Genomic DNA, 23,415 nt, shown 5'->3' with positions numbered 1-23,415 from the left:
TTCATCAAGTGACGCCATCCTTCGCTCTATGTCTATGGAGTTGGTTCCGGCATGTCCACGTGCTTTATCCAAAGAGCAAGAAGAGATTGCTTTGGATGGGTGAGTTTGTATGTGAACTTTAGCAGTACAACATGGCCTTAAAATACACTGAATCATTGCCAGTGGCTTTGCTATTTGCTATTTATATGCATATCTGTCTGTTATGATTGTGAGACACTTGGCTTTTTATGAGATCTCTCGGCTCGATTTTCTCAAAAATGCAGTTGAGCATCTTCCTCTTCTAAAACAGTAGATGGCGCTAAACTAGGGGATTCATTTAGCACTAGTCTCCCGGGAGAAGCACTGATTTGAAACTTGCCTTTGCCTACAGCTGATGAAAATGACCGGTGAACAGGTGTGTTTCTGTCATACTTTATCTATAATTAACCTTTTTGAGGTTTTCTTTTGCAAAATGTTTATTACATATCTAGACAGATTAGCACTTAGTAGCAATTCACTCTCTCTAGAATATGGGAATTTATAAACTGAAAGCTCTGCCATTATATGTTGCATTTTTACATTTACTGAACGAATCTATTTCTTTCGTTCTCCATAAATTAATGAGAACATTTCATTTAATTGAAAGGAGGGTCCCACTTATTTATTTAGTTGGAATTCATAATGTATAATAAATGTAATAAATTAATGAACAAAACAAACAATATACAATTGTTTCTTAACTTGCCTGTGACGTATGCAGTGCCCAGATTATTATTTTGGACAGACAAATGAAACCCTCCTTTCAATTAAATGAAATGTTCTCATTAATTTATGGAGAACGAAAGAAATAGATTCGTTCAGTGTAATCATAATCACTAATTTAGTCATTTCGCACGCGTCCGATGTAGATAAAAAAAAAAAAAAAAAAAAGCAACATATGATGGCAGAGCTTTCAGGTTATAGATTCCCCTATCCTAGAGAGAGTGAAGTGCTATTGTGGATTTCTGTCTAGATATGCAATAAACATTTTAGAAAAGAAAACCTTAAGAAGGTTAATTAATTATAGTTAAAGTAAGACAGAAACACACCTGTTCTCCTCAACTGTAGGCAAAGGCAAGTTTCAAATCAGTGCTTCTCCCTGGAGACTAGTGCTAAATGAATCCCCTAGTTTAGCGCCATCTACTGTTTTAGAAGAGGAATATGCTCAACTGCATTTGTGAGAAAATCTGCCTGGACACATTTGTGAGAAAATCGAGCCGAGAGATCTCATAAAAAGCCAAGTGTCTCACAATGATAACAGACAGATATGCATTTGTATGCACTAGATTTGGAATTTGTTCAAAGGTTACATGCAATTTGTGGGATGGTTTGTATTTATTTGTGAAATATTATCTAGGCTCATTTATTTATATTTGCAAAACACAATGCAAATGTGTTACTCCACTGCATTGACCTTTGTACTTGCACATTGCTTTCTGTTTGTTTACGAGTCGAGCTTTCCTTTGCAAGGCAGAATAAATTTGTTTACGAGTCGAGCTTTCCTTTGCAAAGCAGAATAAATTTGTTTGCGAGTCGAGTTTTTTTTGCAAAGCAGAATAAATTTGTTTGCGAGTCGAGTTTTCTTTTGCAAAGCAGAATAAATTTGTTTGCGAGTCGAGTTTTCTTTTGCAAAGCAGAATAAATTTGTTTGCGAGCCGAGTTTTCTTTTGCAAAGCAGATCGTTTGCAAATTGCTGGATTTGTTTGTTTAATTATGGCACAATATAAACTCCATACCCTACCCTTGAAGCCATTCAGTGCCTGTCTTTTGAAACAGAGTCTTCAGTCAGCAGAGTTATGAATAGCCAGAGCCTACAAGCGCTTGTTCAGAAATCTCTGGAAGCCAGAAACCTGGCGTACTGTCCCTACAGCAAGTTCAGGGTTGGAGCAGCTGTCTTAACAAGCAATGGAAGCGTGTTCACAGGTGGGACACTCTTATACACTTTTAAAAGATAAGTGTAGTTAGATATATTGAAAGCTACAAATACATGTATACCATTCAAACGTTTTACAAATACATAAATAACATTTAAAAAAAAATACATATTTAATTTGCATATGCTAAATAGATGCTCCAAAAGGAAACCAGACTAGGATTTATATATAAATCAAGATTACATCTCTGTTTTTTCATGGTTCATCAGTATATGGTGATGTTCTGTTAACAGGTTGTAATGTAGAGAATGCATGTTACCCTGCTGGATTGTGTGCTGAGAGGACTGCTATCTCTAAAGCTGTGTCTGAGGGACATACCACCTTCAAAGCCATCGCAATTGCCAGGTATTTTGAGATATATGTATTGGCTGAAGTATAAGTACATACTGTAGAGTTATATTCCTGGTGTACATTGTGTTTTGTGCAGTGACCTTGAAGACCGGGTTATTTCTCCATGTGGAGGATGCAGACAGTTCATGAGAGAGGTTAGTTCTTCTAAAAATGAAAGATTACACTTTATTTTAAGGTGTCTGTGTTACAGTGTAATTATGCATTAAAGTACTGCGTAACAATAAACTACATGTGCTTACTATAGGGTTAGGATTGAGGTTTGGTTTAGGGTTAGTTGCGTGTAATGATGCATAATTTATAGTTAGTAACTACACTAAAAGAAGTAGCATGAATTTTAAGTTCAATCAACTTGTATGTTTAAGTAATTCCAACTTTAATTACATCAAACTGACTTAAATGTATTGTTTAACTTTTAATAAGATGAAAAAAAATTGATTTAGCTTATTTTGATGAGTTAATGCAATGTAAAAACATTGCTGTCATAACTTATTGATCATAAATATTTTTTTTACAGTGTACATGTAACGTGTTACAAGGACACTATAAAATAAAGTGTTAGCAAATAAAATAATTGATAATTGTCATTGTAATTATTATTTCTATAATTGACAAAAACATAAAAACTTGCAGTTACTCAGTGGCATGCAAAAGCAAGTCATCAGTCAGAACATGGCCGAAACATGAGTCAACAATGACAAACTGCACATTTAGAAATAAAAGAAATTGTGAAATTTAGATGAGGCTTAGAACAAAAACCACAAAATTGCATTAGAATACAAATAATGTTTCACCTTTTATTAACACTGTCAGTTAACAGACTGGATATGTTTTTTGCAGTTTGGCACACAGTGGGACGTTTATCGTGTAAAACCTGATGGATCTTACAAACTGATGACATTGGAAGAGCTCCTGCCATGTTCATTTGGCCCTGAAGACCTACAAGAGCAAAACCATTAGACTGATGACTTTAAGAAACAAAGCTGATATTATGATGCCATGTTACAAAGCAGATGTGTAGGATAGATAATGAATGGATGTATGGTTCTATTATTTCGCAATGAAAACATACAGTAAATGTGTAAACTAATAATAAATTCTGAACTGTTGTGTGGTTAATAATTGACTCACCGCGTCAAGATTTTTCGTACTTTTATTTTAAAATACATGCCACCTGGACTTTTATTGTGAAATACCTGCCTTCTGACTTTTATTTTGAAAATTGGTCGCCGACCAATCAGCATTACATAAACACTGTCCTTGAGAAATAATGCAGGGAGAAGTAAAGGGGGCCTAATTGTTTTTTCTGTCAACGCGAACTTTAGTTGTTTATTTGGCTCAAAATGTCAGTGAAACATGCTCTCGGTCGGGGGTTGGAGCTGGCGAGGTCAGTTTTCCAGCTGGGTCTCTTCAAACCAGCCGGCCGTGTGGCAGCGAAGTTCCGCGGTGAGCGACTGCGTGTGTCCCGGCCGACCCGCACCGTTCAGCCGCAGACCTTCTTGCCTGGCCGGTACCGCTTCTTCCGCCTGTCTCTCAGCGGGCTGGCCGCCCAGCTCCAGTCCGGCGCTTTTAGGAGAGTGATTGGGGTTGGTTCACCCAGGAACAGGGCTGTTTTCCTGGCTTTTGGGGTGGGTTTAACCCTGATTGAACAGCAGTTGGAGGAGGACAGGACAAGCGTTGCTGTGTGTCAGAAGATACAGGTGACCACAGCATCCCAGAAGAACACAACAGTGACTACAGTTGTATATCAAATGATGATGATGATGATGATGATAATTATCATTGAGCATTCCTGTAGCTCAAACAGTAGAACATGGTTATGGGTTTGATTCCCAGGGAATGCATGAACTGGAAAAAAATGTATTCTTTGAATGCAAGTGTGTGTGTGTGTGTGTGTCTCGTTATATTTGTTCAGTTAATCCTCTGGTACTGTTAATCTTTTTTATTAGTATTTCAATTAATTTATTGTTCTATATTTTAGTTAGATAATGCTTTTATATATTATTTTTAGTTTTTTTTTTTCATGGTACTTGTATTTATGCAGTAGTTATAATCCATTTATTCACTTTTTGAGCATGAACCTGAAAATGAAATTTCCAACTTAAACATTTATATTGCTTTAGAGCACAGCCTGAAGTTTGGTCTCTTTTTAAATATGTCACTTGGCAGATTATTGCTGAGGTGAAAAAAGTTTTTAAAAGTGAACTTGAGTACGTTTTACTCTAAAACTGTGAAATTTACTGAACGTTTCCAATAGATGAAAAAAAAAGACTGAACTGTACCAGAGGGTTAATATAATATTACATTTCATATTCCTTGTTACACATAATTAAATGCAATTGGTAAAAAAGTGAAGGAAATGACAAGTTATTAAATTAAACCGGTCATTAGTTGTCATGAACTACTTAGAAAAGTACTAAAGACTACCATAGTAATTTCAGGTTTTTACATGCCATTATTGATTAAATTATTTATTGTGTCAGATTACTAGTTACTTCTGGCAAACACACAGAAACAAAAAATGATTCTCTTCTATCTTGCTTCCTAATCTAGCTGTCTAATAAACCTGGCTTTGTAAATTACAAATAATGTTTGCTCTTTGATGAATTGCATTTGTTCCTCTTTTCTAAGTCGCTTTGGATAAATGGATATAATTGTAAATGTACTTCTAAATGTAATTGAACCTAGTCAGTTAAGTAATTAAATAGGTTTAACCACAAGTACATATGCAAACGGTATGCAGAGAGTATTATAAATATATGCAAATTACATCTTATCAATTACATCTGTAATCCATTATAATTCGTCTGCAAGTGCAACTGCATTTCTTAGGAATACAATTTATCCATTCTATTTTTTTTTTTTTTTTTTTTTTTTAATCTGGAAAAATGATCCTGCTACAAAAACATTGCAAGTGTGTTTCAACTGCAATTACATTTTTATTTACATGTTCATTTGAATTTTTTCTCACAATGTTTCACAATGTAGGCCGTATTCACTAAGAAGAACTTCCAGAGCCCGCTGAAGCCCTTTACCTCAGGGTACAAGTTGGAGGACTATGTCACTGGGAAACAGATCGGGAAAGGTTGCAGTGCAGCCGTGTATGAGGCAGCGGCTCCGTTCGCGGCCCCTGCGGAGAGAGAGAAGTGTTCACTGGTGGACCTGAACCAGAAGGAAACTGGCAATGAGAAATCAGGGCCGTTCCCTGCTACACCCAGCTTTCCTTTAGCTATGAAAATGATGTGGAACATTGGGGTGAGAAGTTACAGCATTTTAGCATTATTAATTCTATTTTGGAAATGAGAAATTTTTTGCATTTTGTGTAGAATACATATACATAGAGTGTTCCAGAATACATCAACAGGTTTTTCTAATGGCAGACTGAACATTTGATACTGTCCTGTAGGCTAGTTCATCAAGTGACGCCATCCTTCGCTCTATGTCTATGGAGTTGGTTCCTGCATGTCCACGTGCTTTATCCAAAGAGCAAGAAAAGATTGCTTTGGATGGGTGAGTTTGTATGTGAACTTTAGCAGTACAACATGGCCTTAAAATACACTGAATCATTGCCAGTGGCTTTGCTATTTTTACAGGCACTTTGGAACAGTGCCTAAACGGCTGACCGCTCATCCCAACGTGATCACAGTGTACCGGGCCTTCACCGGGGAGGTCCCGCTGCTGCCTGGAGCTCAGGAGGAGTACCCTGATGTCCTGCCTGCCCGACTCAATCCACTGGGTTTGGGCAGGAATCGAACACTGTTCCTGGTCATGAAGAAGTGAGGAAGCACTCTGCTAAAAAAATAAATAAATAAAATAATAATAATTAATTAGAATAGCAATAAATATGATTTTATTTATTTATTATAAAAATATATTTATTATGAAATTATTGTAAATAAATAGAATACAAATAATAAAAAAAAATTTTTTAATAATAATTAATAAGAAATAATTATATTTATTTTCATACAAATATTATTATAAAAATTATAATAAATAAAACAATAAATAACATATAAGAATAGTAGTAATAATTATATTTATATGTAAATATACAATTATATATTAGTAAAATAAATACTAAAACATTATAATTGTTAATAATGAACACAATTATTAATAGTTATATTTATTTTCATAAAAATATTTATAAAAAATTAAATGACATTATAATTAATTATAGCAGTAATAATTATATTTATTATAAAATAACAAATAAAAAAATACAAAAACAATAAGATTAATAATTCATCATAATTATTATATTTATTTATTAAAGAATTTATTATTTATGCATTATTAAAATAAGAAATACATTAAATAATTATTATATTTTATATATTATTTTATATATTATTAATATTATTTATAATATTTATTTATTGTCAAATGTTATTTATATATATATATATATATATAAAAGATCCAGTGAGATACAAGTTTTTGCAGGCCTTTAGACTCATTTTCTGATGAATGGTGGTTGTGGTCATTGTTTTATCTGATAAATCTCTTGATGCGCCTGTGCTGTAGTTACCCATACACCCTGCGGCAGTACCTGAAGGTGTGTGAGCCAGACCAGATGCAGGCCTCTCTCATGTTGCTGCAGCTGCTGGAAGGGGTGGACCACCTGTGCAGACAGGGCATCGCTCACAGAGACCTCAAATCAGACAATGTGCTCCTGGAATATGACAGCAGTAAGAGTCTCCAGTGTAGACTTGCAGTGTTGTGCCAGCGTTAGGTAAATGCTTCAATCATGCTGTTACGTGTTTTTATTTATTGTAAAGCCGGGTGTCCCAGACTGGTGATCACTGACTTTGGGTGCTGTCTGGCTGAGGATTTTGGCATCAAACTGCCCTTCAACAGCTGGTCGATCAACAGAGGGGGAAACTCCTGTCTGATGGCACCTGAGGTGAGAAACTTCAGGAATTACTCTTGAAACATGACATGTCAGCTAAGATGTTAGACCAGGGCTGCATTTATTTGATAAAAAATGCATGATATGTAACTATGCTAACTTTACTTGATCTTCTAGGTGGCCACAGCAGTCCCAGGTCCAGGGGTGACGATTGATTACAGTAAAGCAGATGTCTGGGCCGTAGGGGCGATTGCCTACGAGCTCTTCGGTCAGCCAAACCCCTTCTACGGCTCACAGGGGCTGGACAGCCGCAGTTATCAGGAAAGACAACTCCCTCCACTTCCTGCTGATGTTCCTGCTGATGTTCAGCTAGTAGTGAAGCTCCTGCTACACAGAAACACTCGCAAGGTATAACCCTCACCACCAAACAGTACCACATATACTGGCCAAAGAAAAATATCTGCTTTTGGATAATTTTTTTGTTTTTTTTTGTTTTACAAAACATGGTAAATCTATATATATAAAAAATAATAATAATAAAATGTATATATATACAGATGATTTCAGAGGGGTTCCCGTACATTGGAGAAAAACTTAATGGTCCTAAATGTTAATTTTAAGCAAATATAATTTTGACCAGTGTATAATTAATTTAATCAAATATTATTTTGAAATATGACCTGTGTTTTTGACAGTTTTTAACCTTTTCAAAAGACACATTTTTTAAATTGATATTAAATATTTTATTATTATAACTATAAATAGTATTTTTTTTTATTGTTATAATGTTATGATCATGTAGTTTTTGGTTTCAAAATGCAAAAATAAAGCATAATTAAAATAATTTCTGCGTATCAGTTATTTGACTGTATCAATATTGGTCATAAAATGGTAGTTTGAAATGTACCCATAGAAACTCATTATCACTTTAGATTTGACTAAGAACACTGACCTAGAAGATAAACCTGTTCATTACCTGATTTCTGTAGCACATTTAAGTAATATTTATATTTTCTTCTCTCGTTTCCAGCGCCCCAGTGCACGTGTGGCCGCTAACGTTCTTCACATCAGCCTGTGGGGCAAGCGTGTCTTGGCCAGCTTGGATCGGGCCAAAATGGATAAAATGATGGACTGGCTGCTGTGTCAGTCTGCTGTGGTTCTCCTGAAGAGTCGTGGACCCAGCGGAAGCTCTGTAGAAACTGAACTCCAGAGATCCTTCCTCGCCAACATAGACCTGGAGGACGTCCGCACCGCTGTCAGCTTCCTCATGTATGGACAAGAGCAGTGGCAATCTCCCCTCATGCACTACCCTGAACTATAGTGTGTGTGTGTGTGTGTGTGTGTGTGTTTACTGTAGAAACAAGCACAGCTGATTACAAAGTGAGTGATCATTTTTCCAAGCTGTTCCTTTCATTTCTTTCTGTAGACTGTGAAAGCACTTTAACTTTTATGTCTATCACTGACATATTTTGAAATGATGACAATTTATGCATTTGCACTTTTCATTATATATAAGAATACTTTATGCAGTTTAGAACACTTAAGAATAAACATATCAGCATAATAACCACACTGACTCAAACCAGGTACAAACTCATGCATAATTAATAATGCATTATTAGGCACAGTGTATCACACCATTTAGGATAGTGCTTAAGAGAAATCAGGCAAATAAATGCAGAAGACATTTAAAAAGTTGATGCATTTCTGACAGGATATTCAATGTGAATTTGATATTATCTTTGATGACTGGTTGTGTCATGAAACATTGGTGTTGTTTACCAGAATTGATTGGAGAGCTTGAAAAAATGCTTGGGATTTGTGATGTGATTTGAAAAGGAAAGGCAAGTCAGAGGTGGAGCAAGTTTTGATAAGTTCACTATGACAGTCTTTTAAATAACATGTTCCGATAAATTGTACAATAAGACCAGGCATTGCGCATTAAAAGTAAGTAGAGTGACTTTTAAATGCATGCTGACTTTATAATGTATATCCTGGAAAGAAACCAAAAAGAAGAGTTTGAATAATATGGAAATATGTACTCTTATCTTTTGCAATGTAGTAATAAAACAGTTTGGTGATTTGAGTGGTTATATTTGATGAGTTTTTAAAAGCATGTGTACATACACTGCAGTATATTATCATTGTAATATTTGCATTACTTTTGGATAAAATGGCAAAGGCATTTCCCAAGAGGCATGGGCATATTGCTCCAGTCCTCCTGGGAATTAAGTATGCATGGGCTACTACATACTGCATTCCTAGTAGGAATAGTATGGCAGTATTTAATTGCGACAACACACACACACAGAGTGACCCAGCCCCTGTATCACGCCAGAGGCTAAAGTTCATTCTGAATCCCCTGAACTAATACTGGCAGATACAACTCTGCATTTACATATTTGCTAAACCTTAACCTTCAGACGGACTACTAAGAGTTGTTGCATTGCATTTTTCGACAATTTGTGCACGAGTTCGTTTCATGCGACGCTAAACATGTTTTCTTCAATCAAAATTGCTACTAAAACTCGAGTAGTCTTTGGTGGCTCTCAGGTTTTTAAAACGTGTGCTTCTCAGAGAGTCATTAAATGGGGAAACGTTGACGGGAATAAGAGCAGTGTGTCTTGCACACGGCGAATGTCCGGGAAAGGTTTCAATGTCCCACCGAGCGCGGAGTTTGTGGCGAGAGTCAGCGGGATCGCGACTATGTGCAAACTACCGTTTCAGGAAACAGCGGACGGGCTGGACGCGGCGTTTATCGGGGTTCCTATCGACACCGGAACATCCAACCGTCCCGGTGCAAGGTAATACTGTACATTAATCCATATTCATGAGTGTCGCTAAAATCCAGCCCAGCCAACATTTGTATGTGGGGCCCATATGGGTATGAAATGGGCTGAAAAATGGGCCCCATGTAGGATTATCCGCGGGTAAAATCCAGCCCAGCCAACATGGCCCATGTTGGCCCCATGTTAATATAATGGCCATAATGGCCCCATGTTAATTGCCCAGATACATTTCATGTAGGATTAAACTTGGTACTAGGTGGGACCCAAGTGGGCAACATGCACAAGACCCATCTTGGTCCCAGCAGCTTATATGACAGTTTTTGGGTTGTATAATTGTAAATTATCATAAGCCAAGCAAGCACCCACACAAACACGTAATTTAAAAACAAAAAATTATGTATGGGAGTGTGTATGTGTATATTATATAGCCTACTTGTACACATATGTATACACATATTTACACAGACATGCACACACACACACACATGTAATTTATAAAGATAATAATATATTTCCAATCAAGCTGTAAAATAATGCAGAACATGTGAAAATATCATTTAAAAGTATGTATGATACATAAAATGCTAGCTATGAAATTAGTGAGTTATTTTATTACAATTTTTATTTATTTAAAAAAAATTTAAATGGCCTTTTCACCACAGAATGCCATTAAACATAATACATCATTTGTGACGTGGAGGAAATGTTCATTATTTATTTTCCATTTATATAAACCTAATATCCAGTGAACAAAAGTGAGTCTCTTTTACTCTACAGATTTGGTCCGAGGCACATCAGGGCAGAATCTTCTATGTTAAGGCCATTCAACGGCTGGACAAGAGCGGCCCCGTACGAATCACTAAGAGTGGCAGATATCGGTGACATTAACGTCAATCTTTATGACCTGAAGGACACATGCAAAAGAATACGTGAGGGATACCGTAAAATTGTGGCCACAGGGTGCATCCCACTTACACTGGGTGAGAGAACAGTTTCAATATGCAGGAATACTCAGATCAGTGTTGAATCTACTCTAAATATGTATGTTACTATCCCTTTTCAATTTGTCTTGGATTCCCAGGAGGAGATCACACAATTGCATACCCGATTCTTCAGGCAGTGGCTGAGAGGTTGGTGCACACTCAGCAGGCCTCCCTCAAAGTTTACATTACTAACTTACATTTAGTCTGAAACATTGCTGTTTCTGCTGTTCAGACATGGTCCAGTGGGCCTAATACATGTGGATGCCCATGCGGACACTAGTGACATGATTCTGGGTGAGAAGATTGGCCACGGGACCCCTTTCAGGCGCTGTGTGGATGAGGGTCTCCTGGACTGTAAGAGGGTCGTCCAGATTGGACTTAGAGGGCCGAGTTATTCTCCAGATAATTATGAGTGGAGCCGAGCACAGGTATCAGGATTTTATACACGCACACACACTAAATATATATATATATCATTTTATATTTTTATTTTTATATATATATATATATATATATATGGGCATATTGTAATAGTATTATTTTATATTATAATAATATACTCATTATATATATTAAATTAATTGATTTATTATTATTAGTTATTATTATTGTATTAGTTAATTCATTATCATATATATATATATATATATATAATATTATTATTTTATATATTATATATAATATTACTCGTATTTTATATAATATTAAATTAACTGATTTATTATTATTATTATATTAATATATATTATATATATATAATATTCAATTAATTAATTAATTATTTATTTTTATTCTATTATTATTTATATATATAATATTTAATTTATTTACTTATTTATTTAATTGATTAATTAACTTTATATATATATATATAATTGTATGAATATTTTATTGTGTATATATATATATATATATATATATATATATAGACATATACAATTTTATATTAATTATTATTATTTATTATTTAATGTATTAATTAACTATTATATAAAAAAAATTTTTTTAATTAAGCATATCATTTTTTAACCCCCTTGATCTAGAAAGATACATATACGTATATATACATATTTATATATTTATTTATATATATATTTAAATGTATTTTAATTGACTTTTTTGCTCTTTCCAGGGTTTCCGTGTAGTCGAGGTTGTGGAGTGCTGGCACAAATCTCTTGTCCCTCTCATGGAGGAGGTTCGCTCACAGATGGGAACCGGACCTGTCTATCTCAGCTTTGACATAGACAGTCTGGACCCTGCATTCGCTCCCGGGACAGGAACGCCCGAGATTGCGGGTCTCACACCCATTCAGGTATGTCCATCAGAGATGCTCAATCCTGCTCCTGGAGATCTGCAACTAATCAAACTCCCCAAACCAGCTAAAGAAGGTCTTTGGGTTCGCTTGATGACAGTCATACATTTACAAGTATGCATTTAAATATGACTAAAGAATGTACACTAGAAATATATAATCTGTGACAGATAAGTATCTAGGATGGATCTGCACACTTTTACATTCATGCATGGATACATATTTCGAATATCCACCGGTCCAGTAAATCCAACAGTGCATACCGGCATCTTTGAAGCACAATTTTTTTTAACATACTGGGACATATCTAACTATCTAACCTAATCTGACACACTATTCAGTCAGTACTGGTAATGTGTGATTGGGATGTAGCCAAGATCCCACACTCAGGTTTGAGCAGCTCTTAGACTTTGCACACATTAACAGTAGGTTTGCTTGAAGAATAATGTCTTTTGAAATTTTGCTTTCAGGGTCTGGAAATCATCCGAGGTTGTCGAGGTCTTAATCTTGTCGGTTGTGATTTGGTTGAGGTTGCCCCACCTTATGACACCACAGGTACTGTATTACATTGGGTAAATAAGTCATTTAAGATGAAAATGATTTCATTAATGCAGAATGTTTTCATTTCTCATACTGTTTTTCATAGGAAACACTGCTTTGACTGGTGCTAACCTCCTTTTTGAGATGCTGTGTGTCCTTCCGAAAGTCAAATACTATTGATTGCTTTATTTTTCTAAGATGTTCGTGAAATGTCCCAGGTAATTGCGCATTGTCAGAAAATGTACATGATTTATGAACAAAATGGGCATTCAAATTATTTTCAGCAACAAATACCTTTATTTGAAGTAGCAAAACAATATCGTACTATTACAATTTATGATAGCAATAACCCTTGATTGTTTATGAATTGTGAGGTGAAATGAAATGATATTTTTTCACAAAAATTATGGAACTAAAACATTTCATGTTTATTTGATATAGTTTTAAACCCATTTTTAATAGATTAATAAATAAAACGGATTATATAATAACATGATACAGTGTCAATATTTTACACCACAGACATGAAATACATTTAGTCATACAGAGTTAATACAGTAAGCCATGAAAATTTGGCATGATTTAATGCTGACTATCTTAAATTTAAGATATTTACCAGTGCATCGCAAAACATATATAATAAAATGCTAATATAGTACAATGGCACCAATACCGCATTATTAATTATAAAGTATAATGAATGTTCATTGAACACCATACGAATGAAGTAATATTACTCCTCACTCAGATTGCGTCAGTAATGGAAGACTTCATACAGGAGTGGATTTAACGCACCCACAACTTTCTGTGCATATGTGATAGATAATCAAACAAATACATTACCACTAAAATGGCCTTCCACAGCTAACATGAAATGCATAGTACAAGATACTTCCGATCAAGTGTATTATTATTTCTTCTCTACGTACTGTTGAGAATATTTTTTTGCATGCCACAGCACATCTTTAATGAAAGAACGCAACTGGAAATCTGGCACTATTAGTCATTTTAATGTTTACCTGCTCATTTGTTAGCTGCACTATATAGCTGAATGTGTCTGGTAAAGGTCAATAAAGAGCTTTACTTACACTATCCATCTGGTAACTTCTCAAAACTTACATTTTTAGAGACACAAACCCATATGACATCTTTACATACATAGACATTAAATATAATCATGTAACTATTTACACCTTGTGACTGAAACACAGCTCATATTTTACAGGTATTGCTGTAAAGTCGTGCCAGTTTGTGTTAAAGTTTCTATCACAAGTATCGGCATTTGACAAAGAGCTGCGGTACTTACAGTACAGTTCTTAATTTGTTGAATGTTTATGTGAACAAAATAAAAGACTAAAATCTGTAAAAGCTATATTGTTTGTAATGTTCAAATTATTTAAAATGTTTAAAATGGCACTTTTGGCCAATTTGAATTCTAACAAATAGAAATTAAATGTCTCAAAGTCGCCCAAGTATTTTATTTTAATTTTATTTCGCCCTAAAATTAATTTTTGGTAAGGAATTGCAAGTAAAACTTTTTTTTTTTTTTTTTTTACACTTGAATGTTAACATTAGTTAATGCAATTAGTTACTTAGTTGATGGATTAGGCATCAATATAATAATAATAATAATGAATCACTATTTTCACATGATAAAAATGTTCATATATGTGCTGTAAAAATGTACATTATCCATGATCAATAAATGCTGTTAAAGTATTTGTTTGTTTGTTATTTCAGTTATTGCATTAACTAAAGTTAATGTATAGGAAAATCTTACTGTAAAATGTAAGCAAAAAGTTACTTTCTTGATTAAAGGGGTGAAATTAAAAGGGAAAGTGTCTCTTAAAATTGTAAAACATAAAAATTCACAGCATTGTCATGAGTAAACATAGTTATGACTAAAAAGTCTACAGTGTTCATGTTTGTTATGCTACTTTTTGTTAGCTATTTTAAACTAGCAGCATGTTGCAATGTTGTTTGTGGAAATGAAATGTCAAAAATTGAAAGCTATATAATAGTACTATATAACACTACTACTATACTATATAGTACTATATAGCTATATAACAGCGTCAGCTGTATCAATATTTTGGCTCTCAACCAACAACCTTTGAAATAAATACAGAAGACCCAAACTGACCGTAAAGCCCTCCACTAGAGCAGCTAAAGTAAATATGTCCAAGAAGTCAGAAACAGCATCCGTGTCGATTCAAGTACTTCCGTTCCTCCACACTGCTAAACTTAAGTAACTTCTGCAAACTCTTACGTATAATCGTCTCACGATCATCTGCGCTCTGAGCAGCATCAAGTCTGGTTTCGCTGAGGCCTTTGGTGCAGCTGGGTTATTAGCTCTAGCAAAAGCATGCTAGCTTCCATGAGGCTTTATTTATTGACAGTGATCTTATCCAGACCGGGCCAGGCTGGGACGTAGTACCGGGGCAGAGTCCCTTCCATCAGTCGCTCCATCCAGAGCCCGAGTCGATCCAGTTTGTGGTGGATCTGAAGAGTTGTGGATCTGGAGCGTGTGATGCCCTTCCTGGATCGGGATCCTCCTCCTTCCTCTTCCGGCTTGCTATCCAAGTCTTCACCTGTGTAGACTGGCTTGAAAAGACACAGGTATTTCTTATGGCCATTGAGGGCTAGAACGTACCCCGTGTAGTCTGCTTTGCGGCCGGACACCTCGTCCTCGTCCGTGTCGATCTGCACGGCGTCCTGAGCGTACTCCAGCACAGCAGTCATCCATTCACCGTGTTTATCCACATTCAGGAAGGAGAAGTGTAGTGTCAAACTCCTGCGAGGAAAAAAGGAAACATTGAGAGCGTTTAAATGTACGTTCTTAAACCGATCATGCTTTAATAAGCCAACAACACGTGTGGTCATGTAAATGCATTATAAACTAACGTGGAATAATTGGTTAAACGTGGAATAAACCAATCGACACAGCCAGATTTTTGCTCATTACCCCGATTTCGCCCGGCATGTAAACACCCACTTCTGTTGGCTTATTGAGCGAATAAATATAGTAAACAATAGGATAAAAACGACACATTATTTCCATTTATTATGTATTGAAAGGAAAGCACACACTCTCACACACACTCGCACAGAAACGTGTTGTCAGTTTCATCAGGATTTCATCAGTAAAATAGTTTAGCTACTTATAAGCTAGAGGTCATAATTCCGGCGCTGTTCTTGAAGCAGATAAACGTACAGTTTCGATATTAGTATAGACGCTGCTGCCAAACACTGTTGAGAGACGCAGAATCTCTCTCTCTCTCTCTCTCTCTCTCTAATAACTGCATTAGTCTCTGCTATCAATGGCTCAAGCCTCCATTACTAGCTCTATAAGGACGTTTTGGAATTAGCAACGGGGGCGTAGAATGAGAAGAAATTTGTCCTAAACACAGCCTTTTAAGGACAAAAACCTGACAAATGTCTTGAAATACATAATCTGAACAATGTTTTGAGGTGTGGTAACCGTAGTATAAGCGGTTCTTTTTTTTAGACAATGTAACTGCAAAGGTATGGCATGTATGAGGGCTCACCCTGTGAATGAATAAACCTCCTTGGCAAACTTGCTGAGCAGGATGTTCTTCGTGGCATCAGTAAGTACCAGAACTACATTGATGTGACCCGGCCTCAACTTCACCAGGTTACTGGTGTATGTGATGTCGGTTAACTCTGTCACCTCCACAAAGTTCTTCTTTGGTGGACGACTGCTGGGAAAAAAAGTAAAGTGAAAAATAAAATGAAAAGTGATATGATGAAATAAAGTAGGAAAGCATCTATATAAAAATTCTGGCCTATAAATAGATAATTATGTTTGTGTTATGGCTGTTATTAAAATATAATACAATTGTTTTAAATGCTATATTGCTGTATAGGCTGATATTCACATTTTATATTTCTTTTACTATAGAATCTGTTTTTTTGTCATTTAGATAAGTGACAAAGTGACAAATCTGTTGTTTTAAGTGATTTTAAGCATCACAACATTACAGAGTACAGTAAGAAATGGATATTAATTTTCAAATCTGCTAAAGATTACAATATACAGTTATAATCATATACAAATTATGAATAAATGATATAATCTAAATGTAAAAATAAGAAATTAGCTTGCATAATTAAATATCCAAAATTGAACAATATTGATAATAAAATCTTTAATGTCATCCAATAAACAATATGATACTTAGAAATGTTGCATTATTAAAATAGATTAAGTTCTGTGGAATGATTTATTCAAACATGATATACGAGACAACCTGGATGTGTTGGAGGAGTTTGGTGAACCGTTCTCTGTCTTAGCAGTCTCATTTGATTTTGCTTTGGGCTGTTTTTCCTCACTTGAGTCACTGAAAATGGAAACAGTAATGTTGAATGTCTCTTCTTAATGAAAGACACATCAAATTTAAGAGAGCAATAAATCTCACCTAAAAGCTTGAATAACTACTGTGCCAAATAAAATAAAAAGTGCAGAGAACAATAAAGACATGAGGGGCATCATCTCACGCCTGCAAAAGAAAGAAAATTAACTGATATAGAATATTAAATATCCAAATATTACTGAAAGATGAGTTGGCATCTGCCACTAAGGGATATTTCGTAAAGTTTATCTGAGTAATCGTAACCAAAGGGGGAGGAGCTTAGCGAAGGGTCAAATGGTGTTTTATTCTCTTACCAGTTATTGTGAAGAAGATCATCAATAATTTCAGACAAGTAGTCATATGCCGTGTAAATCCATCTTATTAAAAACATCTGAAAATAAATAAATGTACAAAAGTTAAACTATTGTAGGACACTTGACTGATACAGCAAATTCAGAACACTATTTGGACATGGATCTCTACTGAAACATGCATGTAGGTCAGTGCTAATTTCTCAATTAAAGACGCTCCATGAAAAGCAAACCCTGAGAGACTCACCGAGGCGAACTCATTGTTGAGCTCTGGGAGAATGGCGTCATAGTTGAGGATGGAGGGATCCTTCTGCAGTCTTTCGAGTTCCTCCTGGAGCTTGTGTTTGTCCTCCTTACTGCCGTTCCATCCTCCCAAGATTGGCTTATACAGGATCTTACCAGCTTCATTACGCCTCTCCAGAATCACCACCTGCTTAAAACACACACAATCAAAGCTGCTGACTTCTGTGGTCAGTGGCCAATTGTGGATTTTGCCAATATTGATGACTTTGATTGGAAAACAGGCCAATAACCAATTAACCGATTGGTCATTTTAATTAACGATAATATCAATGAAAACTTTCTATGTAAAATGTCAAGATTTCAATGTAAAATAGTTCTGAACTTTATTACAAAATTAACTCTTTCACCGCCATAGATGGAATTTTCCTTTCCTGCCAAAAATTGGGTACTTCCTCCAATAGTTATAGGAACTATGAAAACGTTCCTCCGTTGCGAAAGCCCCTTAAACTGCATGGAGAAGATAGGGTCTACCTGTGGTGGTGTGCCGTCTTTGTTCTGTAGAAGAACATCACATAGAGGCTGCTGCCGTCGCTGGTAGACGTAAGCAAACCGCAATACATCATTAGTGTTAGTAGAGGCTAGTGAAAGGAACGCTTCATTTCCTGTGGCGAAGGACTCTTCCTCACCAGTGATCAGTAGAACGCAATATCTATGAAAAAGACATCGCAGACCTTTTGAAAAGACATGTTGCACCAGATTAAATACTGATTTTTACATAGCCATCTTACTTCCTGCGTCGATGGAACTGTTTAACTGGGCAAAGCTCATCAAATAGCTTCTGGTTTACCAGACGAGGGGCCATTAGGAACCTGTTGTTGGAGATGAACTCATCTATTATCTGCTTCTTCATCCCTTTAGCCTGAGGGAGAAGATAGTCAATTGAAAGTCAGAGGTAAACACATTTATGTCTTCTCAAACATCTCATATGACCACCATTTTCCAAGCAAGGCATCGTTTGTTGGTCCTGGAACAAAGCATGCAAACCTAATATTAACCATTAAGAATCTCTAAAATCAGAGGGAAGCAAGATGTTGCTGAAGCCCTAACCTAATTAGTTTGTGAATGTTGTTTCAGGGCTAACAAGGAGGTTGATCGAGGGCCTACAACCTTCTAGGACCAGGATCCAGGGCCGGTCGCACCAGTAGGCTAGTTTTGACATGAAGGGGCATTAAGTTACAACTTACGCACTGCTAAATATATTTGCGTTGCACCATTAAACTTAGTTGAAACGCAACTCTACGTATAAACTAAATACACTGCCCGGCCAAAAAAAGTCGCTGTTTGGATTTAAATAGGCAAACACTTAAGAGTGTATGATTGGATCATTATTGCAGTGATTGTTATGTTTCTGGCATGTTATATGTTTGGCAACAGTTCTTCTAACCCTAATTGATGGAGTGTGTAGCTTTTCATTTCTTAAACAAGCATGTAGGAAGACACATCATGGCCATATTCCAGGATGACAATGTCAAGATTCATCAGGCTCAAACTGTGAAAGAATGGTTTGGAGGGAGCATGAAGAATCATTTTCACACATGAATTATCAACTTTGAGTTCAGATCTTAAATTCATTGAAAGTCTTTGGGATGTGCTGGAGGAGACTTTACAGAGTGCTGGACTCTTGCATTGGCAATACAAGACCTTTACCAAAAATGTATGCACCTCTTGATGGAAATAACATCATAACAATGATTGCTAGGCAAAAAAAAGTTAATCAAGGATAAACTGAAATCCATGGCATTTCCATGTAACAATGTATTTGAAGGCTGCTCTTGGATTATTGAGGGTAAACATCATATTATGCGACTACGCATTACTTTACGGAGAGCTTAAGACCTACTACCTAAGAACAAATGGTGCAGTCTTATAAAGTAAATTACAAACTAGCTAGTAGTTACTAAGCCTCTAGTGTGGACTCATTCCAATTTCAGTGAGAACTTCCGAATGGCTGGTGCAACCCAACCCAGGACCTTTCAAATAAAAATAGTTTGATACAAAATAAACTAAAGAATGTTCCAAATAGCACAACTTAATCTCAACATAAACAGGTGAATCCATCAACTACATATGTTGATTTATGCCAGCAACAGACTTCGTTCAATCAATATGACCTACAGAAGTTAAAGCAAAAGGTCTACCTGTATAATGTCTGCAGGCTTCTCCACGTCCTCTTTGAAGACAAGCATGGTTGGAGCGTAAGTGTTAATATTGAATTTTCTGAGCAGGTCAGCAGTCTCAGAAAGACCTTGATCCACATATCCAAACTGCACGTAATCCTTGTAGGCAAACGCTGTTAGCTATTGAAAAGTAATGGAAACGATCAGTCATTGGGGTACTGGAAGGAGTATTGGCAATTCTCGAGGTTACTAACCAACTTTACCTTGTAAAGCAGAGGAACCGAAGGCACTTGGTCAAACAGGAGAACGTGTGGCTTGTTCAGCTCATGCCAGCTCTTAAGAAACTCTTGGTTGTTCTTGTCTGTGACCTACAGACATCCATGAAGGAGATGTTTTAGACCAGAAGAAGATGCAGACATTGGGAGTGAATGAGGGTGTTCGCTAACCTTTTCGACTAGTCTCTGTGGCAGCAAATCCTCTACGAACTGCATCAGGTGGCCCTTAACAACAGCGTAATGAAAGAAAGACACTTTTCCATTGACAACACCAAGAATGGACGGAGTCTGATGTGCGCCCAGGTGATTTGATAAACGGCGCTCGTAACCAACATCGACCACACCGATTCCAATCCCTAGAAATGAGAAAAAAAAGTACTTGAAGGAACTCAACTTAAACTCATTTTAACTCTAGTAACTCATTTCTAGAAAATCGACAACCTCTCACCCAGAGTTTCCAATTCCTGCACTGTTTCTTTCCAGATTGGCTCGATATGGATGCAGCTAAAGCACCAGTCTGAGGTAATCTTGATCAAGTAAGGCCTCTTGAAGCTGTCAGGCACAACTTCATTGACATACTGGTTGAAATGCAACGTGTACTTGCTGTCAGCAAAGTCCCGGCCACCCTTATTGTTGAAGGGAAAGTGGAAGAAAGACTCGTCAAAGTAGAAGTTGTCATGAAAGTGGTGGAAACCATAATGGCCGCGACCATACGGATGAGTGTTGTCTGTTTGTCCATAGCGATTGTAGCTGGCTCTCTTCTCCTCATTTGTTAAGATCTATGGAGTAACATTAAGTTAACATCGGCCTTACTTCTGACAACATGTAATCTGTTCGGAGTCTATATAAGCTGCAGTACCTCATAAGACTTTGTTATCTTGATGAACATGTCTTCTGCTTCAGGATTTTTGTTTTTATCAGGATGCCTGACAGTAGAAATGAAAGAGGACCATGTTGTACCATTCTTATTTAGACATTATTAAATTACTGTATAAGTATTACAATCTACAAAAAATAGCACTCTCACCATTCTTTGGCCAGGCGTTTGTACACTTTCTTGATTTCCGCTTGGCTTGCGCTTCTGGTGACTCCAAGAACCTTATATGGATCAAATTCTGCAGTGCTTTCCACCACAGCGTCCATCAGGAGTACGTAGACCATCATCACAGAGAGCAATACCACCACCATCCTCATCATGACCATGTGTTCTGCTGCCCAGAGACTATCACAATAATGACATTATGAAGGTTATTATGGAGATAATACTGAAGTATGAAATATTATAAAGTAAATAGGTATTTAATTATAAAAAAAATTAAAGTAAGACAATTGCATAAAATATTTCTAATAAACAACAACAAACAACCCAAATAGATAAACATCTAAACATTAAATATTTATTTGTGAATTTGTATTTTTTTGTGTGTGTGTGTGTGTGTGGAATAAATAGGCTACAACAAAATGTGAAGGGTAAATTTATAAATAAATGTGTAGGCCTACATAAATAAAGGAATTATATAAATCAATTGCATTGTTATTGTTAACTAAAACTAGAGCAATAATTTTTGGTATTTGAAATAAAGCTAAAATAATATGAAATATAAATATTATGAAAAACGTAAATTTAAAATGTTGCCTTAATTGACAAATGACTGGGGGGGGGAGAAAACTAGTTTAAATAGAAGTACAGAAATTACTACAACTAAAATAAAAGTTAAATAGAAACTTAAAAATTCATGAAATAATACAACAGAATTATTAAACCTAAACTAGAATTAAAATAGGCCTACCTGAAAATATACAACTGAAAGCTATTACCCAATATTAATCAATAGTTTAATAGTATAAACAATATTAATATAAAACTGAATAGATCTATGAATAAAAAATATTCATGATTATGGGTCTGTTTTTCATTTCATTTCAGTCTTCATTGACGAACTGCCTTCGTCTGCCACATCCCAAATAAACATACAAAATAACATGCGTATTAAAATAAAAGGTGTCCATTTCAAATACTGTAAGCTTTCATGCAATATACAGAAGTTTCAAATGGATGTCTGTGACACATGCTAGTCTCGTTTAGACCATTACATAAAAACGCGACATAAAGCGCAATAAAAGGTAGAAGAAAATAACCAATTAAACGCGCTATAATATAAGGGCGATAATAACAGGACATGCAGTTACAGTAGAACGACCTCTGACGAATGTGCATTATCCAGCTAGCCTGTAAGCTAGCTCATGCATTTATCACGAATATGACATCAAAACGAGAGAAGACTATTAAAACATGAATGGATTATGAATATACCACAACGAATGGTTAGAGAAGTTCATCCATCCATCTGAGTGACGCGTTCATAAACCATGACACATGCGCATTGATATTAGCAGAGATTCATAGCGGCACATACACACACACACACACACACACACTCACTCTCACTCTCTCTCTCTCTCTCTCTCTCTCTCTCAGACATTTAACGTGGCATTACCATGCCTTTACAAAAACACGTTTCTTTCAAACCCCACTAAACAGACTGGACATAGGTCTGATTAACATTTTAATACAGAGACTCCAATGCAGACTCCAAATAGCAATGTCCAGAGCCATAGAGAGAGAGAGTTGCGACACTCTTTGATGTCGCCGCTATGGCTGTCACGTGGTTAATGTAAGCCCCAATAGTTCCAAAACGTACGCTGGCTGTCATGTTCTTATATGGGACAGACAGCAGCGATTGCATTATTGAACGGTAAATATAAAATCAAACACACACCCAAGTACTTTTTCAGCTGTTATTGCATTATTGCATTTTGTTAATGTCAGTTTTGCATTTGGAGATAAGTTTTAGGCTATATTTTTGGAGGGAAAAGCTTAGTGTTCATGTTCGCATGGGTAGTAGCACTGGCTTTAGCGGCTCTAACTTAACTTTTCCATATCATTAATCTGATGATGGACGTCTCATGATATTTATTTTAGCACAACTGGGCTGTATTAGGCTATTGATTCCCGTGATTTTGCTTATAAATTTTGATTCAGCCATTAGCCTACCTTCGTGATCACGCAAAGAGGTCTGCCGTGGCGGTCCGTTCAGAATTCGCTTAGAGTTAGAAGCTAGCTCACTTCTTCTGATGAAAGTGGCCACCCCCAGGACCACAACGTGAAACATGATCATGTTAAGACTAAGAATATTATTTTAAGATTAAGGCCATACACATTATCAAAACTATAACAGATTAAAAACGAATTTAAG

General features: G+C 36.0%; 4 protein-coding genes across 7 annotated transcripts; 3 read left to right on the top strand and 1 right to left on the bottom strand.

Moving 5' to 3' along the window:
• The first annotated feature begins 4 nt into the window (after window positions 1-4).
• On the top strand, window positions 5-3,426 carry cdaa (cytidine deaminase a). Its single transcript, XM_082146302.1, has 5 exons — window positions 5-99; window positions 1,795-1,941; window positions 2,186-2,297; window positions 2,380-2,437; window positions 3,141-3,426. Exons 1-5 carry the CDS (start codon window positions 96-98, stop codon window positions 3,258-3,260), a joined length of 441 nt encoding a protein of 146 aa, XP_082002428.1. The 5' UTR covers window positions 5-95; the 3' UTR covers window positions 3,261-3,426.
• A 75-nt stretch (window positions 3,427-3,501) lies between these two features.
• Window positions 3,502-9,241, top strand: pink1 (PTEN induced kinase 1). Its single transcript, XM_082146211.1, has 8 exons — window positions 3,502-4,000; window positions 5,289-5,555; window positions 5,707-5,810; window positions 5,894-6,076; window positions 6,831-6,994; window positions 7,085-7,209; window positions 7,333-7,563; window positions 8,186-9,241. Exons 1-8 carry the CDS (start codon window positions 3,644-3,646, stop codon window positions 8,474-8,476), a joined length of 1,722 nt encoding a protein of 573 aa, XP_082002337.1. The 5' UTR covers window positions 3,502-3,643; the 3' UTR covers window positions 8,477-9,241.
• A 259-nt stretch (window positions 9,242-9,500) lies between these two features.
• Window positions 9,501-14,498, top strand: agmat (agmatinase (putative)). Its single transcript, XM_082146248.1, has 7 exons — window positions 9,501-9,959; window positions 10,722-10,924; window positions 11,026-11,074; window positions 11,160-11,355; window positions 12,060-12,239; window positions 12,710-12,794; window positions 12,886-14,498. Exons 1-7 carry the CDS (start codon window positions 9,652-9,654, stop codon window positions 12,957-12,959), a joined length of 1,095 nt encoding a protein of 364 aa, XP_082002374.1. The 5' UTR covers window positions 9,501-9,651; the 3' UTR covers window positions 12,960-14,498.
• dnajc16 (DnaJ (Hsp40) homolog, subfamily C, member 16) lies at window positions 13,730-23,407 on the bottom strand. Of its 4 annotated transcripts, none has more exons than XM_082146189.1 (15): window positions 22,473-23,407; window positions 21,186-21,380; window positions 21,018-21,084; window positions 20,607-20,937; window positions 20,330-20,514; window positions 20,147-20,251; window positions 19,905-20,063; window positions 18,495-18,625; window positions 18,238-18,415; window positions 17,711-17,896; window positions 17,467-17,543; window positions 17,219-17,299; window positions 17,051-17,140; window positions 16,328-16,501; window positions 13,730-15,573 (listed from the first exon to the last, which is right to left on the bottom strand). In XM_082146189.1, exons 1-15 carry the CDS (start codon window positions 22,496-22,498, stop codon window positions 15,165-15,167), a joined length of 2,394 nt encoding a protein of 797 aa, XP_082002315.1. In that variant the 5' UTR covers window positions 22,499-23,407; the 3' UTR covers window positions 13,730-15,164. The 4 variants fall into 4 exon arrangements, with proteins under 4 accessions (XP_082002315.1, XP_082002316.1, XP_082002317.1 ...); XM_082146190.1 differs by having other exon boundaries at window positions 16,328-16,498; window positions 22,473-23,383; XM_082146191.1 differs by having other exon boundaries at window positions 16,328-16,498; window positions 17,711-17,893; window positions 22,473-23,382.
• Window positions 23,408-23,415: the final 8 nt, after the last annotated feature.

The sequence above is a fragment of the Leuciscus leuciscus genome (genome assembly GCF_965113295.1).
Source record: "Leuciscus leuciscus genome assembly, chromosome: 18".
NCBI classification, from domain to species: Eukaryota; Metazoa; Chordata; class Actinopteri; order Cypriniformes; family Leuciscidae; genus Leuciscus; species Leuciscus leuciscus.
This window is presented reverse-complemented; position numbering and strand designations above follow the sequence as displayed.

Excerpts from the sequence above, each read along its gene's own strand:
- agmat (XM_082146248.1), top strand. The coding sequence starts at position 9,652 with ATGTTTTCTTCAATCAAAATTGCTACTAAAACTCGAGTAGTCTTTGGT. Across the intron at positions 11,075-11,159 it reads CTTCAGGCAGTGGCTGAGAG|ACATGGTCCAGTGGGCCTAA; the intron begins GTTGGTGCACAC and ends TCTGCTGTTCAG. Across the intron at positions 12,795-12,885 it reads CCCACCTTATGACACCACAG|GAAACACTGCTTTGACTGGT; the intron begins GTACTGTATTAC and ends TGTTTTTCATAG.
- pink1 (XM_082146211.1), top strand. The coding sequence starts at position 3,644 with ATGTCAGTGAAACATGCTCTCGGTCGGGGGTTGGAGCTGGCGAGGTCA. Across the intron at positions 6,077-6,830 it reads CTGTTCCTGGTCATGAAGAA|TTACCCATACACCCTGCGGC; the intron begins GTGAGGAAGCAC and ends CCTGTGCTGTAG. Across the intron at positions 7,210-7,332 it reads CCTGTCTGATGGCACCTGAG|GTGGCCACAGCAGTCCCAGG; the intron begins GTGAGAAACTTC and ends TTGATCTTCTAG.
- cdaa (XM_082146302.1), top strand. Across the intron at positions 1,942-2,185 it reads CAATGGAAGCGTGTTCACAG|GTTGTAATGTAGAGAATGCA; the intron begins GTGGGACACTCT and ends TTCTGTTAACAG. Across the intron at positions 2,298-2,379 it reads AAAGCCATCGCAATTGCCAG|TGACCTTGAAGACCGGGTTA; the intron begins GTATTTTGAGAT and ends TGTTTTGTGCAG.
- dnajc16 (XM_082146189.1), bottom strand. The coding sequence starts at position 22,498 with ATGAACTTCTCTAACCATTCGTTGTG. Across the intron at positions 18,416-18,494 it reads CAGTTCCATCGACGCAGGAA|ATATTGCGTTCTACTGATCA; the intron begins GTAAGATGGCTA and ends TCTTTTTCATAG. Across the intron at positions 15,574-16,327 it reads GAGGTTTATTCATTCACAGG|GAGTTTGACACTACACTTCT; the intron begins GTGAGCCCTCAT and ends TTTTCCTCGCAG.